General features: G+C 44.7%; 1 protein-coding gene across 8 annotated transcripts in view; it reads left to right on the top strand.

Annotated features, from left to right (window-relative positions):
* The first annotated feature begins 469 nt into the window (after positions 1-469).
* Positions 470-16,752, top strand: part of TNIK (TRAF2 and NCK interacting kinase) — a 395,211-nt gene continuing 378,928 nt past the window's right edge. For 5 of the 8 annotated variants that reach the window (XM_053599580.1, XM_053599579.1, XM_053599578.1 and 2 more), the window contains exon 1: positions 471-881. In XM_053599580.1, coding sequence (XP_053455555.1) covers positions 825-881 — 57 coding nt within the window. In that variant the 5' untranslated portion in view covers positions 471-824. Of the gene's footprint in view, positions 882-16,752 lie in introns of all 8 variants that reach the window. The other 3 variants (XM_053599576.1, XM_053599575.1, XM_053599573.1) reach the window with 1 other exon arrangement.

The following is a 16,752-nucleotide window of genomic DNA, read 5'->3' as shown; positions in this document are numbered from 1 at the left end:
AGCCGCAGTAGTCGGCAAGGCGCAGGGCCGGGCGCCTGGAGGCGTATCCCTGCCCCGCGCACAAGTCCTTATATGCACCGGTCGCGCCAGCCCGCCTACTCCAGCCCCGCGACAATAAAGAGGGAGGGCGGGGGAGGCTCTCTGCTCTCCGGCTTCTTTTACAGCACTAGAGAGTTCGAAGCCACCGAGAAACCCCAAGATGCGATTGAAGGGCCACTTTACTGCAGTGAGCGAATAGGACACACAAAAATAGAGCTTGATTGCCCACAACAAGCGCATCAAGGTTTCGATCTGCCCGATCAGTCCGCAAAAGCCTGGCAGAAGGGTGTGCGCCCCTCCCCCTCCACGCCGGTGCGGGGGACGGGTCAGGAAGCGAGGCCCCCCTCCCGCGCGAAGAGCAAGCCCCCGCCCCTCACTCCGCCCAGGAAGCGGTGACAGACAGTTCTGTGTGGCTCTCCGCCCCCGCCCTCCGCCTGCGGAGTGGAGGAGTTGATGTGTCTCATTATAACAGCCAATGCAGCCGCCATCCACGCGAAGGCAGAGAAGCATGTCCTATTTAAATACACCCACGCAGCCCCGGCGCCCTTAGCCGGTCGGGGCGCTCAGCCCACGCGTGCCGCGGCTGCGGGTTTGGAGACCCGCGCAGGTCGGGCTCCCGGGCCGAGGACGGGCGCGCCGAGCGGCAGATCCCGCGCGGTGGGCAGGCGGGGAGGCTGGGCCCCGGCGCGGGTGCTACACCCGCCTGAGGACGCGGGTGAAATAGACCAGGGTGGAATTTCTTAGGTAGAAGCTTCGGGGCGGTTTTGGTCAGCAAAGGAGGAGACATGGCCAGCGACTCCCCAGCGCGCAGCCTGGATGAAATCGACCTCTCGGCCCTGAGGGTGAGCAGGACGGATTTTCTGATTTCTTTTCAGGGGTGCGGGTCTGAAGCACGGGCTGGACTAGCCAGGGAGCCGGGGCGGGTGGGGGGCGATCCCGGACCGCACTGGACTCCGGGCCGAGGTTGTTCGGCCGGGCCCGGGCGGGGGCTGTGAGGTGTGGGGCCTCGGCTCCCGCGAGGGCCCCTGGGGATGATCACGCCAGTTTCGTCTCAGAGCGGTGTGAGAGCGTTCAAACGAAAAGCTCGTGCGTGCGTGTGCGCGCGTGTGAACACGCCCCGGGCAGCGTATGGTCCTAGGGCGCGAGACCCAGCTGTCCCTTCTGGCGGCGCTGCCCTCAGCGTTCACAGCTCCCTGCAAGACGACACTGTGAGCTAGCCGGCCGACCTGCGGCTCCGGGGGCAGCTGTGGCCCGCTAGTCTCAGCGTTGGTGCCGCTGCCTCCCCCCGCCCTTCCTGCCCACTTCGCGCTCCCCAGAGCTGTCTACGCTCACCTGTGTGGATGGTCAGCTCAGCCCCGCCCTTGCCTCACCTGTATAGATAGTCAGCCCAGCCCCGCCCGTGCTTTTGGTTTGGGGCGGTATCGTCGCGGTCAGTGGCTGAGCTGGAGCAGGTGAAAAGGATGGGCTTTCTGCCCTTGCCCAGCCAGACCGGAACTCGCTGAAGAGAGAGCGTGTGTGCGCGTGTTCTATGTGTGTGCCCATGTTCTGGGTGTGTGCGTGCTCTCTGTGTGAGCGCGTGTTCCCTGTGCGTGTCTGTGTGTGCCTGTGTGTTTGTTTCCTGTGTGTGTGTCTTTGTGTACCCTGTGTCTGTGGCTAGTTCTTTGTACGGCGCCTCCTTTTCCGCAACCGGGGTGGTTTGCGTTTACCTTCCCGCAAATCACCTCAGACCTGGTTTCATGTAGGGAGACATCACTGGTGTAGAATCCATTTTGCTGTTGTTTGGAGATCAGAATCCCAGGAATCCCAGTGCAGCCTCGCACTCCCCACCCCCAGCTCCCAAATCCAGCATGCTCCTTGGGGAAGGGGTTAGAGCTTTCTTGCCATATTAATTAGATGCTGTCTGCTGGGAAGGAGGGGTGGGGATGGTGGCACAGGGGTCTGAGAAGGATTGGACACCAATTTAAGAACTGCTTCTTCCTCTCCTGAACCAAAAATAAAATTTAAAATATAGCAAGTGAATGCACTTGATGTATGGAAGGTGGGTGAGACTGAATTGATGGTGGCCCTCCACACTGAGACACACAGGGTGCGTGAAGCATTGGCATTTGCATGCCCTCCAGAGGAATGCATTGTTAGACTGACACTAAATCTTGGGGCCATTTACCTGAATTTCTAGTACTTCTCCTGATGTTGCCTCTTTCTTCATGGATATTTTAAAAATGCATCTTTATGATAAAAGTGGTACTTAAAAAAAAAAAAATCTCCTTTCTTTTCTCACACCTCTTTTTCTAATCCCTCCCCCTGTTGGTCCAGGGGGTGAGGTTTGAGCAAGGCTGTCAAGGGTGAAAACAGCCAGGCGCCATGTGAATGGGCTATTCTGATGCCTGAAGGCTGCACCCCATTCACACATTATTACAGGAACCTAGGACCCAGTGTGGGAGGCAAGTCCAGAACCCACTGCCCCCTGGGTAGGGAAATGTAGGTGGTAGCAGGGAGGGTGCTTTCCCTGAGTCTGGGGCTCCTGTCTTACCCACAGCATCTGCCCATCTGCCCATCTTCTGCACTGGGAGCCGCTGCTGGAAGGTTAATTGGGGGATGGATGTCCCAGACTTAGAGGAATGGAGGGAAAGGGGCAGAGGGAGAGGGGGTCTGGACAACAGGAGAAGCTTGTGGAGATTTCCCTCAGCTGGGGTCTAGACATCACTTGTCTACTTGGAAGCTCTGTGATGTGATTTTAAGTTGAGCTAGACTTGTCCCTTGATGGGAGGACCTTCCTGGAGAAGGTTTTCTGAGATCCCCAGCACAGAACCTGCAGCGTGGGAGGCAACCATGAAGGTTCTCGGGCTGATTGTGGTTCACTTGTGGGAAGGCTGTGCTTGTGTGATCTGTATTTTGAAAAGATATTTTTGCACAATTTACTGAAATTGCTCTTTATGGCCTGAGCTGCTAATTCAGCATTTTGCCTATGTTCTTCTGCCTGCCTGGAGGTATGGAAATGGGAGGGCAACAGACAGCCTGGGCCCTGGGGAACTGTTGGCTGGAATACTTAAATGCAGGTGTGAGGACAGCTGCCTCCTTCAGCGTTGGGGGCTTTGGCCAGTCTTGTGGGTGAGGCATGCAAGCCTGAGTAGGTCCAAAGGCCCTGTAGGTAAATCTCCACAAACCAGAGGGCAGGTGACCTCTGCCTTCCCAAATTCGGAGAGGCGGGTTCTTCCAAATGAGAAGCCTCATTTGTTCCTAATCCCTCAGTAAAGCCTGACCCCTGAAATGCAGCCAAGGTCAGTGGCTGCTGGGAGTTTACTGTAGCCATACCAGCCCCTTGCTGTTTTGAAGGCTCTTTAATGCACACAATCAATGCTCTTTCTGTAAACCCTGGGCTCAGTGCATTAAAAGCAGATCCTGTCTGGAGAGGCCTTTATTCTTCTCACTTTGGGGGCTTATTGTTCTCAGCCAGCAATCCCAGACTGGACCCCATCTAAGATTCCCCAAATAGCAACAATACATAATTTAAACCAGAGCAACCAGTGATGCACTGATCATTTAAATTATGCAAGATTTGGGTGGTTTTAAAAAGTGAGATGAAGCAGTATCTTCTTTGGTTAGAGAATAGATAATCCAAATTCAGTTTATTTAGTCCTGATTTATTATTATTTTTTATTAAATCAACTTTGTACGTTGATGCATTTTGGGGGTTCAGAGTACTGCTTCGATACACGATATGAAATGCTTACATTGAACTAAGTAACACATCCATCACAATTATTCTCATTTCTTAATGGTTTTGAAATATACCATTGCATCATGTACATTAGGTGAGGTCCCCCCAAATACCCTCCCTCCGCCAATGTCCCCATCCCCTCCCCCCTCTCTCTTTCTTTAGTCTTGATTTTTAGCCCTCAGAGAGAAAAACTAAATCTTGGGGGATGGGCTGGGATGGTTTCAAAGATTAAGAGCTGGAACAAAATTGTAAAACACTCTGTCATTCCTTTCATTTAACACATGGGAACCTGAAGCTCAAAGTCTGTTACCCAAGGTCACTCATGTGTGGGGTGATTTGAGAAGAGAACCCAGGTTTCCTGCCTCATTCAGTGCTCTTTTCTCTGAATCACATGTCTATGTTTGAATCAGAAATCAATAATGCATTTTCTGCCTGAGCACAAAAATGAAACCAAAAACAAAAAACGGGGGAGGTAGGTGGAGGGAGGGGGATTAATGGGATTACAAATACAATAAAAACAAAACAAAACAAAACAAAACAAAAAAAAACAAAAAACAGCAGAGAGGATTGATTTCATCAGTATCCCAGGATTTTATTTATCAAGAATAGGAAACTGTATCATGCAAATAAGCTTGCAATATGTAAAACTACAGAGCTTTAAGATACCTTTGGAACTCGTCGTGCTCAGTACCCCCAACCCAAGCCCACTGTGCAGGCAGATGCTGGAGTCACCCAAGACAGGTGGCTGTCCTGCATAGGTAACCCCGCTCCAGTAACACGTCCCCAGCTGAACATGCCCCCAGGTGGCAAGCTGGACATGTACATTATTCAGAAGTGTCTGCATGTGAGGTTTTAGAATTCTGTGTGTATTTTGTGTAATCTATGTGGATACGTATATTATGTACAGTTTTATGTAGTATTATGGATATAAACTTTATCCATGTGGGTGTATGAAAATGTGTGCATACATACATAGGCTACAGCATACAACTTACTCATTCAAACCTAGGGCTTGAGTCATCCTTGCTTCAAGACATCACAGTATTAAGAGGAATGAAACTTGCCACCAGTGTGCTCTCTTACATATGAGGTGAGCTTAGCCCCAAGAGCCTTCTGGAGATTAGCATATCTCTGAGCCCAAGTGCCTTGGCTGTCCTCAGCTTGGCCCATGGGGTAAGGCATTCAAGACCAGGCTTTGGCTGCTGCTGACTGCATCCTTTGCCAGGTCTCACACACACTTTCGTGTTTGAACAAAATTAGATGACCTATGCTTGTCTTCCCCTCACTCCCTTCTGGGCCTGGCCATTTCTTTTTCCACTGAAACTCAGACTTAAGAATTGACCTCATCTGGGAGACTCACACATCCCTCCTGCTACACTTTTCATGCTTGTGTTATAATTAGTGTGAGGTTTTCTTTCTGTCTCTTCACTAATTTTGGGCTTCTTGAGGGCAGAGGCTAGGCCTTGTTTGTCTTCGAGTTCGTAGTCTCGATCAGTTGAATAATTTAATGAACAGCACACATATGATACACATATGATTGAAAGAGTGTGTGAGCAAGTGGAGCATGATGTGGACTGCTCCTGGGCTCTGGGACTTACCAGTAAGTCATCTAACCTTAGCTAACCTAACAATGATGATTGCAACTGCTAGCATCCTCAAATGCTGGTTTCAAAATAAAAATGTTTATGGCAATGGTTTAAAAACCATAAAGCACTATACAAATAAGCTACTCCATGATTAAGTAGAATTTTATGGGAAAATTGATTCCACCAACATTTGATCCCAGTGATTGTACCTAATAGAAAATAATCCAAGAAAAAGGTATCAGAAAGTCCTGCCTCTTTTTTATAGCACCTCAGCAGATCTTAGCTGCCTTTTCCCTTTTATGTGCCGGTATGACCTTGTATATTTCTCTGATGGCTTGAGTTGAGCTTCCGCCCAGTGTTAGCGTTCATTACATATGAGGTGAGCTCAGCTCAGAAGCTTTGTGGAGGTTAGCATATTTCTAAACTAGTGTCAACTATCAGCATTATTCATCAAAACCTTTCTTTAAAAGCTTTTCCTTTTACCTGGTTCTTTGTACCCTCAATGATTCCCCAACAGTAAAAAAAAAAACTAAAAGTGTTTCCTCTTTATGGATTATTGATTATTCAGAAACAAACACATACTTATTATATCCAGGCCTTTTAAAAGTTCTTTTTCCCACCGGAGGTGGGGTGAACACCTAAAATAACACATTAACAGCTTAGTGTTTAAAATCTTCTCTTTAGAATTCCTATGGGGCTTAAAGAATTTTTTTTTTTTTTTTTTTTGAGACAGAGTCTCAAGCTGTTGCCCTTGGTAGAGTGCCACATGTAATAGCTTAATCCTCAAACTTTTGGGATTAAGCCATTCTCTTGCCTCAGCCTCCCAAGAAGCTGGGACTACAGGTACCTGCCTGGCTATTTTTTTTTGTTGCCGTTGTCATTGTTTTAGCTGGCCCAGTCTGGGTTCAAACCCGCCAGCCTCGGTGTATGTGGCTGGTGCCCTACTCATTGAGCTATGGGCGGCGCCAAGGCTTAAACAATTCTTAAAACATTATCAATTCATTACCCCAGAGGACTTAAATAAATCTGGACTAAAATGTGATTTTAGTAAAGTTGCATGAATTGCTAACAGTGTCTCTAAGTAATACTAGTATGCCAGTCTTTAATTAGATACATTGGTTCTTTTTCAGAGATATTAAACAGGTGTTTTCTTTCTTTCTTTTTTTTCTTTTTATTACAATGACATTGTCTCACAAAAAAATAATGGTGTACTGGTAGTTACCAGAACCTCTGAGCAATATGCCAAATCATATTCCCTATCCTTCATTAACTGGAGCAATCTTTACAAATGCTCAGATAAGTCATGGTTTGCTGTTTGCATAATTAACTACTTAGGAGGTCATGGAACATTTTGTCGATGAAAGAATGCTCAACATTTTTCTTTCATGGAAATATCACACTTTCCCCCCTTTATTTGTAAAGCTCCTTGAAATTTTATAATTTTGAGTCTTGGTTGGCCATTTCTTCTTTCTGTATCTCTGCCCTGGAATTAATCTTCTGTGCTCTTCCGGTTTCGACACTGCCTGCTTTTCATGACGGGGTCTAGTGTCTGCCCAGCCTGCAACTCCTAAGAGCAAGTCAGGACTGCCATGCCCCACTGAGCACAGCTAATCTCTGATTCCATTATTGATGGAATTCGGGATAACTGTAGTCTGAAAGATGCTTTAATGTAGCATTGGTTCTTACATTTCTGTGGGGGAAATAGCTCTCTGAGAACAGGGCCTAATTGGTTTGTTAGCAGTGTACTGAGAATTCCCAGAAAATCTTGATGATAGTTTTTGAATGAAATGTTATTCTGTACATATAAATATAAGGTCCTAGTGGAGAGAGAGGGAGGACTTAAGTAGATAGTGTTGGATGAATTCCACTGTGATTTCTTCCATTGTGGTTGGAAGCTTATCTTCATCTGGAGAAAAATCATTCTATCCACTTTTTTTTTTACATGTCCTGGTTGTCCCTAGTTGTCTCAAGTAGGTGCCCTTAAGTTCTCAAAATACATTTTATTTTGCCCCAAACTTAAAATTTCTTTCTTAATATCTTCTGTGGATTCCCTTGTCTTCATGCTTTGCCCTGGGCAGCACTCCTCAGGCCACCTCCTAGGTATCTCAGACCAACCTTCCTACTTGTCTCTTATATGCTGTGGTCACGTTGCTCTTCCTACATCAGCATGTTAATCAGGTTATTTCTTATTTAAGGCCTTTTCTGACTCCTTAGTCCACAGACCAAAACTGCCTCCTTAGCATGTTGCCAAGACTTACTACATAATGGAGGGGCCTCCAGCCAAGCTCTACCATTTGAATGCACAGCTCTCTTCTCCTGATGGACACTCTGCCTGACCCACCTCTTCTGTACCCTGAGCATTCACACACCATCTTTGCCACAAAACTGTTCCTTATTTCTCCCAAGTAGAAGTTATTCCTCCCATTTATAAGGTCTCTTACAGCTGACCTCATACCTCTTCTGTAATACTTAGAATTTTCTGTCATATTTTGCATTACATTCACTATTAAGACAGTAAGCTTCATAAAGCCGATGTGTATGTTTGATTTTTTTTTGGCTACTTACTAGTTTTTTTTTTTTAACCCAGAAATGCTTAATAAATAAATATTGGATTGACAGAGTATATAACACATGGCTCTTTTAGGAGGGCAGTAGGTGGTACTACCTAGAGAGAGTACAGAAACTCCAGAGAGAGGACAGAACAGAACACAATTTCAAGGAACATGAATTATGTTGTATTCCATGTTGCACAACGACAGGGGACACCTTTTATGCAGAACACAACTCCAGTGGCTGCTCACAGTGAAGTACAGTGCCGATTTTGAGAGATATAATGCCTGGTCATGGGTAGGCATTCTTGTTTCTAGGATTTTCTTGCCATGGAAATTGTTTTCTCTATTGTCTCCATATTCTAAGTTTTGAGAATTTTTTTTTTTAAGTTTTGAGAAATTTTAACTACTGTGGGTTAGAATTCCAAGGCCCGGGTGTGTGTGTGTGTTTTGTTTGGAGGGTATCTCAATTCTTTTAATAACCTGGTAACGTTGTTTACAACTACTATATTTATTAAATAATAATAGGAAGGTGGGTAGGGCTGTGCTTCTAGGGTTACTCACTGGAACCCTAGAAGCACATGATGCTGTTTTTAACTTTTTTTTTTTTTTTGAAACAGAGTCTCACTTTGTCACCCTGGGTTAGAGTGCTGGGTTGTCACAGCTCACAGCAACCTCAGTCTCTTGAGCTTAAGTGATTCTCTTGCCTCATCCTCCCAAGTAGCTGGGACTACAGGTGTCCGCCACAATGCCCAGCTACTTTTTAGAGTCTTGCTCTTGCTCAGGCTGGCCTCAAACCTTTGAGCTCAGGTCAATCCACCTGCCTTGGCCTCCCAAGTGCTGAGATTACAGGCGTGAGCCACTGCTCCCGGCCTTGAGTTTTTATCTTAATACAGTTGGCAGAGGGTGGGCCACCCCTTGGAGACCCAGTTTAGTTACATGTAACATAAGGGGTTTGGACGGGAACGTGCTAGAAATGGCTTATAACACTGCTGTTTTACTGTGAAAAATCCTGGGCTATGTAAAAGAACTCGAGGCAGGCTGGAGGGTCTGTAAATAGCAGTAGATTCTTACTGTAGGTGCTGGGGTCACCAGGGTGCTGTAAACTATGGGCCTCCGTGAGCTGGGAATTACTATTGAAAGTATTATCCCTTCCTCATTTTTAGATTTAACAGGGTTTTTTTTTTTAAAGATATTTAGATTCTGATTTATTATGTAAAATGTGGTTTAGGTTCTTGAAGAAGGAAAAGTAAATTCCACATTGGATGGCCCTACAGAGCCAGGTGCTGTCTTGGATGAGCAGCAGACTCAGAAGTGCAGATGAATTTTCAAGTGCTGTTTCTCTAATCAGTGAAATTAGAACCTTGGCAGTTTAGACAAATGGGAAATTTGTGAATTTTAACAATAAATTACTATATATATTTCTTATGTGTGTTTGATTAGTGTAGTGGAAAGCACAAATTTGAGTGCAGTGTAAACCTGGGCGCAGGGTGGCATCTATCATCCTGTGACACGTGATCACCTGTAGGGAGAGAAACGTATGCAGCCTGCAGACCCTTTCATTCATTCACCCATCTGTTCTCCTGTTCGTGCATCCACTCACTCAGCATGTGTTATTGGTGCTGCACCCACAACTGGGTGGAGAAGACAGATGCAGACCCTTTGCTCTTTCACTACAGTCCAGCCGCATGGCTCTCTTATGCTCTGGGCACTTGCCAGGCTGTCCCAGTGCTCCTGGTGTCAGAACACCCCACTTCAGATTTTCACAGGGAGCGCTGTTGTTATATAGGTCTTAGGTCAGAGCTGCCTATATGTTTGCTTACCTATTTCTGAATAACAGATTATTTCCAAACTTAGTGGCTTACAAAAAAACAATAACTGGCTCAGCACCTGTAGCTTAACAGCTAGGGCACCGGCCACATACACCAGGGCTGGGGTGTTCAAACCTGACTTGGGCCTGCCCAACAACAATGACTACAACAACAGAAATAGCTGGGTGTTGTGGCTGGTGCCTGTAGTCCCAGCTACTTGGGAGGCTGACTGGCCCACTGCCACAGTGACTCTCCTGGGCATTATCTGACCTGTGGACCTAGGTTGTGACCTCAAGGTTATCTGGTGTATTGTCATTTGAAGCTCACAAATTTCCCAGAAGCCTTTGGTTTGGGTACAAGTTCTCTTAGAGAAGCACAGTAGTGTTTCAAGAGTTATTTCCACCGTATTTCTTCCTTAGGGTTTTGTTTTATAAATGACCAATGTCAGCTTAGAAAGTATTAAATTTTTTCTCTTGCCTAAAACTCTATAATAGGAACCATTTTGGGATTAGCAGTGATACCCTTTTGCAGTGTGTGTGGGAATGTTTGTATTCAATCTGTCATTCTTTTTGGAAAATTATCATTAAGTGTGTTTGGAAGATGTATGGAATCAGGTTCTAAGGTTTCCATATGTTAAAACTTGAGGACCACTGAATCTGTGATTATCACAGAAGACAACAAGGTAAGCTAGAGCCTATATAGTGGGGCCACTCTCTAACCTTAATCCACCAGACAACTATTAAAATCAAGATGTTAAATTGTACTTAAGTTTTTCACATAGCTGTGGATATTTTAAGATTACAACAGAGAAAATGGAGAGTTGAGGTGGAAGTCACAAGTGTAAGGAGCCCTGTATTTTGAACCACAGTTTACTTTCCACCTGGTTTATAAGTAAGAAACTATTGAAATGGATACAACTTTATAGTCGTCAGTCTTGCAGAGGTTGTTGCTGTGATTTACTGTATTTTATAACCTAGTCCTTCATTTTGAATGCCTATAAATTATTTATGTCTACGGTAAAAATTCAGAGCTTCACATGGGCATAGGTTTCATCATTTCTACCTCTAGGTGTTTTTAAACTGCCTGTGATCAAATTACAGAAATGCAGTGCGTGGGATAGGTTGTAAGCAGTACTTGCAAACTGTATTTAAATAACAATATTAATACTTAGCATTTATAGAGCAGCTTATATCTTCAAAGTGCTTACAAACATTGTCTAATTAAATATGCTCTCCAATTAGGTGCATGATTTGGAAATAAATGCACCTAAACCTAGAACAGGGTCATGAGAAAAGTCTGTGTTTGAACAGTAGTGCCAGCGTGATTCACACCTGTGCAGTGAGGGGAGCTAGTGCTGGGGCTTCTGCTGGGCTCTTCTGTGCAGCCTATTTCAACCTGAGGGTGGGACAAGATTTTATTTGCATTTGATAACTCTGGTTGATTTCTGATCATAAGGCCAGAGTAAGACCCTAAAATATGAACAACATAAATAGGCTTTAAAATGAGCTCCCTCACTGCATCCGTGCCCTGGCTTCAGATGCAGCTCCCATCAGTAAGTGCAGTAGAGTGGGGTTGTGCACAGGAGAATGGCTATGCATTGAGATTCAGTAATTTCTTTCTGTGAGTGATAGATAACTGCACAGCAGGATATATCAGAAAGAGATGAACTGAAGAAACGAAAATGTTTAGGTTGACTGTACTAACAATGTCTTCCTGTTTTGGGCACGTGTCTGTGTATTGTCCCCTTGTGCCCTGTGTTGCTGATTTAGATAGTGTTTCGAGCAGGGACCTAGGGGCTTCCCCAGCAGGTAGTGGAGGGCTCTGCCACTGGTGGACACTCAGTGAAGGTTACCTCAGGCATTCTGACTAACTCCCTACGTCTGTGACTCTATATATAGGATCCCTATACTACTAGCAGCTTCAGGTTGGTCTCTGAGGCCCTGTCTGTCTGAATTGCTGAATCAGAACAACTGGGGTGGAGCCTAGAACCCTGGGTATCAGGGAGCCTGGCAGTTCAGAGCACTCTGGAGCTGGGACCACTGGCCAGAGTGTTTAACAGTTTCTTTTCTTCCTGTTTCCTTCATGCTGGTTTATTCATTCACTCAACAAATATTTACTGAGCATCTACTAGTGACCAGCACTATGTAGGCATTGGGAATGTGGTAGTGAAGGTGTGATGTATATGAGTGGGAGAAATATCAGTTGGAGAAATAGTCATAAGATGATTTATTGAGTACAAGTTGCTGTTGGAAAAACACAGAACATATCCACAGAAATTTGAGTGTGCCTGGAACTGTTGCAGAACAGGAAATAGTGATTTGTATGAAGTAGTAATATATAAGCCAGCTGCAACTTTTCATAAGGTGTGTGACCTCAGACAAATTGCAGAAAGTACATGTATTTAGGAATATGACATTAAAATTTCATGCTAACATATCTTTTAATTGTTTATAAGAAAGGGGGATTCTTGAAATGGAAAAGTCTACAATTTTCGATTGATAATCTCAACTATTCCTTGCATTGCCAATTTTCTCCTTATTACCAAGTTTGTTCAGGTTGCAGAAAAGTCCTTCCCCATCATCAGAAAGATGCATCCTTTTGATGTTAATTTCCTGTTTTTCCCTATGAGCCTATAGGGTTTTAGCTGAAGGCCCTAGGAGGTGCTGACATTTGCCTGGAAGCTCAAAAAACATTTACAAACTCTTTCCGCCCTACTTTTGTTAGAAGGCTAAAATCTTTGGGTTATTTATTTTTCGAGGCCTGGGAAATGGAATGGCTGTTTGGAATGTAGACAGCAGGTTTAAGGACTTTCCAAGAAATCCCACAAACTTCCTTTGCAATAACAACCCATAAACATCTCTTACCTGGCCACAAAAATGTCCCATATGTTATTTAATGCACAGTTCTTATACTTAAGTAAGCATGCTGCTTCTATTTCACGTGTATTTATTTGGGAGAAAGTTGGTGGCAAATGGTGGCATTTGATGACAAGCAAGTGAGTGTACTACTCTGCAATCATGCAGGACAGTTTCATCTCACATTCGTGCCTGTGGAAGATGCTTTTGAAAAGGAGAATTTGAAGACCTCCTCTTGGAAGACTTATTTTAAAGGGGGACAAAGATGGTTAGATAATCACTGTCTGACTAAAAATATCTGGCTGAATATGAGAAGATTTTTCCAATATTGAGAACTGTGGGGATAGATTTAACTTTCTCTGAAGAGTCTTAATATCATAAAAGTATCAGGCAATTGCTCAAACACTTTTTTTTTTGTTTTTTTGAGACAGAGTCTCACTATGTTGCCTTGGGTAGAGTGCTCACAGCAACCTCAAACTCTTGGGCTTAAGTGATTCTCTTGCCTCCTCTTCCCAAGTAGCTGGGACAGTAGGTACTTGCCACAACCCCTGGCTATTTTTTGGTTACAGTTGTCATTGTTGTTTAGCTGGCCGGGCTGGGTTCAAAACCACCAGCCTAGGTATATGTGGCCGGTGCCCTATCCACTGTGCTACGGGCGCTGCCCTGCTCAAACATTTTAATCAAGAATATTAACTACTCCCTAGATGGGAGGGGAGGGTGAATGACATTATTCAAAAAGTTCTGTCTGGGACCAAGTTTGGAATAATTTTCTTTCTGGTGGTGGTGGAATCATGGGCTCGGCCTAAGAAGACTATGAATTTGCAGTGGGCTGCTTCACAACCTTTCATGTGATTCCTTTTGCACTGTTGAGATGATGTGTGCTGCTCTTTGCAAGCTTGGAAGGCCCTTTGGAGGGGACATCTGGGGTTTCCATTGAAGTCAGACTCTTAGAGCACAGAGATTCTGAGTAGCAATAGGACTGGTGGCTCTGGAGCCTGTGTCCCTCTCTGGAATGCCTGATAAGATCACAGTCAAGCATTTGCTCTTCTGAGAAGGCCACCTCCTCTTCTGTCTTCTTTAAACTGGTAGCTGTAGCACCAGAGAGAACTCCTTTTTCTTTCTAAGTACACAAATAAACAAAAGCGCTGTAGTGCTCCCCTGGAGCTTGGTGCACATATGCTACTTGTGGAAGCAACATTGCACTTCTTTGGTTTAAGGATATGTATATTCCCTTTGTATTTTAAAGGTGTAACTTGTCCTGGAATTCTAGTCATCATTTCTGGAATATAAACAGCTTTTATTTCAGGAGAAGAGCACATGTAAAAGTGTGAAATGTCGAAGTATGCACATTTGGGAGAAGGGAAGAGGAAAGGAACAGTTTTTCTTAAAATCGTGGTAACCCAATCTTAGTCATGCTTTTGTTTTACTGGAGTGACTGAAAATTAGCAGGAGGAATCTCCTGGACCCTGACCAGCTGGGTCCCTAAACCTCCTTCTGGTTGCACCAGAAAAAGTGCTGGTGGAGAATTGTCACAGGTCCTCATCCATCACAGGTCCCCGTCACTAGCAACAAAAAGGTCCCACCCCAGAAGGAGGCTCTCTGTCAAGAGAGGAAATTGTACCATTCAGTGAATGTGTGTGACACCTAAAAGTAAAATCTTAAGAAATAGATCTAAGCTCCAGATGTGGTGTTTGTGTTCTGGTTGGGAGAGTGTGTGTTGAAGAGGTTTGCAAGCTTGGTGTCTCTCTGTGGTCCCTGAACCAAAGCTCTGACCATTTCTTGTACCCTCTTCTTTAATTTGTGTGTAGTCTGCAAAAAGGTTTTCAGAGCAGCAAAGACATTCCAGTGACTATTAAGTAGTTCTCTATCCCTTTGAGACCAGGTGTTTCTTTTATTTTCTGGAAGCAGAGTCTCTGTCTGGTGTCTCATCACCTGAGATGATGCAAGTTGCATCACATCTGAATAAATAGTCCCTTGACTGTCTTTTTTTTGCTTGGCTGTGAGTGCCGCCTTCTGCAAGTTGCTGCTGGTTTGCAATTCAGGTGTTTGTCCCCATGAGACTGTGGCCAGTGTGTGAGGCTTGTTCTCTTTTGTGTGCTTGATGTCTTAATAACTGACTCCCCTTTACAAGTATGTTGGTCAAATTTCATAGGACCATTAAGTTTACTTAGTTGTTTGGTATTGAATTTTGGTAGAAAATGATTTCAAGCATTTTTCAAGTAGACATCTCTGATAATGTCTAAAATAAATTTTCGTGAAATTTGGAGTGTGAATAAATTACAAGCCATGTGAATGCCACAGTTCACATAACTGCTAACCAAAACTTCATTCAGACTACGCTTCATCCACAATAAATGTAAGTATGAATTTAAAAATATACCTGAGAACATGGATAAACTAGAATCCTCATACATTGCTGGGAGGACTGTAAGATACTCATCTACCTTAAAAAAATACATTAACTATTTCTGAAAAGTTTAAGCTTAAATTTACTATATGACTTAGCAATTCCACTTCTGAAAATTACGCAGGGGTCCTCAAACTGTGGCCTACGGGCCACATGAGGTGGTGTGATTGTATTTGTTCCCATTTTGTTTTTTTACTTCAAAAGAAGATATGTGCAGTGTGCATAGGAATTTGTTCATAGTTTTTTTTTTTTAAACTATAGTCCGACCCTCCAACGGTCTGAGAGACAGTGAACTGGCTCCCTGTTTAAAAAGTTTGAGGATGCCTGAAACACGGCTACACATCAACTGTGCATGAATGTTTACAGTTCATTATTCATGATGGCTTCAAAGTTGAAAAACTCAAATGTCTACCTGCCTCTCAGCTGGTGAACAACATGCAATGGTTCTCTGCAGTGGACACCGTAGGGCAATAGGGAGGAGTGAGGTGCTGATGCAGGCTGCGATGGGCAGACCTCAGGCACGCTGGTTCCATTTAGATGAGATGTCCAGGAAGGCAGAGCTGCAGAGACAGAAAGCAGATTTGCGGGTGGCCAGGGCTGGAGTGGCTATAAATATGCCTGAGGGACTGTTTTGGGGTAATGAAAATGTTCTGAAATTGGATGGTGGTAACATGAATGAATTTTGTGGTATGTAAATTATACCTCAGAAAAGGTGTTAAAATGTGCCTGTGATCCTGCTCTGTAGTGGGACCAGCCCTACATGTCACAGAGGCAAAGACCCCAGTGAGCCTCTGTATCTCTCCCAAGGCACCTGTCTTACCCTGGGGACGTGGGTACTCTGATCCTCTCCTGCTTTTTGCCCACTTCACATGATCCTTTACTCTGAAGGGCTTGTCATATTTTGCAAACGTAATCATAATGATTTTCTTCAGGATAGGGGTCACAAGCTTGGAAGGTCCTTTGGAGTTGGGGAGATCTGGGGTTTCCAGAGAAAGAAGAACTTTGGACCCAGCTGTAAACTGTTCCTTGTTTTTCTCACCTGTCTTTTGCATGCAGCTCCTGTTCCCTGGAGATCTTCCTGGGGTACTACTGTGATGCACCACTAGTTAACAGGCTATCTCGTGTCTCACACACCCCTACCAGAGGGTAGTATAAACTCTACCCAAGCTTTGTATGCCCCACGCTCATTCTGGGGCAGTCACCTACTTGTGATGGATTCAGTGAAGCCTGTGTGCTCTTTCAGCCCTGCCTTTGTGTTGCCTCAGCTGCCACTGCCCCACCCCTCTGTCCACCAGCCCAGTGCTTTTCAGGTTGTGCTGAGTTTTAGAGTGAATTTAATGAGTTGTAATCTGCTTTTGAAAAAAAAATAGCTAGAAGAGAGTAGAAAAATATTATTATCACGTATTATATTTGTGTGTATTTGGTCACAGGGTAGAATTATTTTTTACAGTATTTGGAAACTAAGAGATTGAAGTTCACTGCTTTAGGTCAGTCCGTAGGACTGCATAAGACTCAACTAGAGGGATTTTAATTTGCAAATTCTAGTACAGTAGATCAATCTGTGGCTTAGCAGTCTGCACTGTGCAGCCCCTATGTGAGCTAAGAAACTGTAGGGCAGTTGCTGACAGCCGCCAGGCAGCCTAGGCATGTCAGCCCCTCGCTTTCTCACTAAGCACCACTAGGAGCCACCACCACTAGGAGCCTGCATGTGGCTTGAGCACAGAGGTGCCCTTGAGCTGGGAGCAGGAATGGTGCTTGGTGATGCCCCTTCTTCTGCTTGGGAAGAC

Source organism: Nycticebus coucang, chromosome 8 (genome assembly GCF_027406575.1).
Source record: "Nycticebus coucang isolate mNycCou1 chromosome 8, mNycCou1.pri, whole genome shotgun sequence".
NCBI classification, from domain to species: domain Eukaryota; kingdom Metazoa; phylum Chordata; class Mammalia; order Primates; family Lorisidae; genus Nycticebus; species Nycticebus coucang.
Note: the sequence above shows the minus strand (reverse complement) of the source record. Positions and strands in the feature narration are given on the sequence as shown.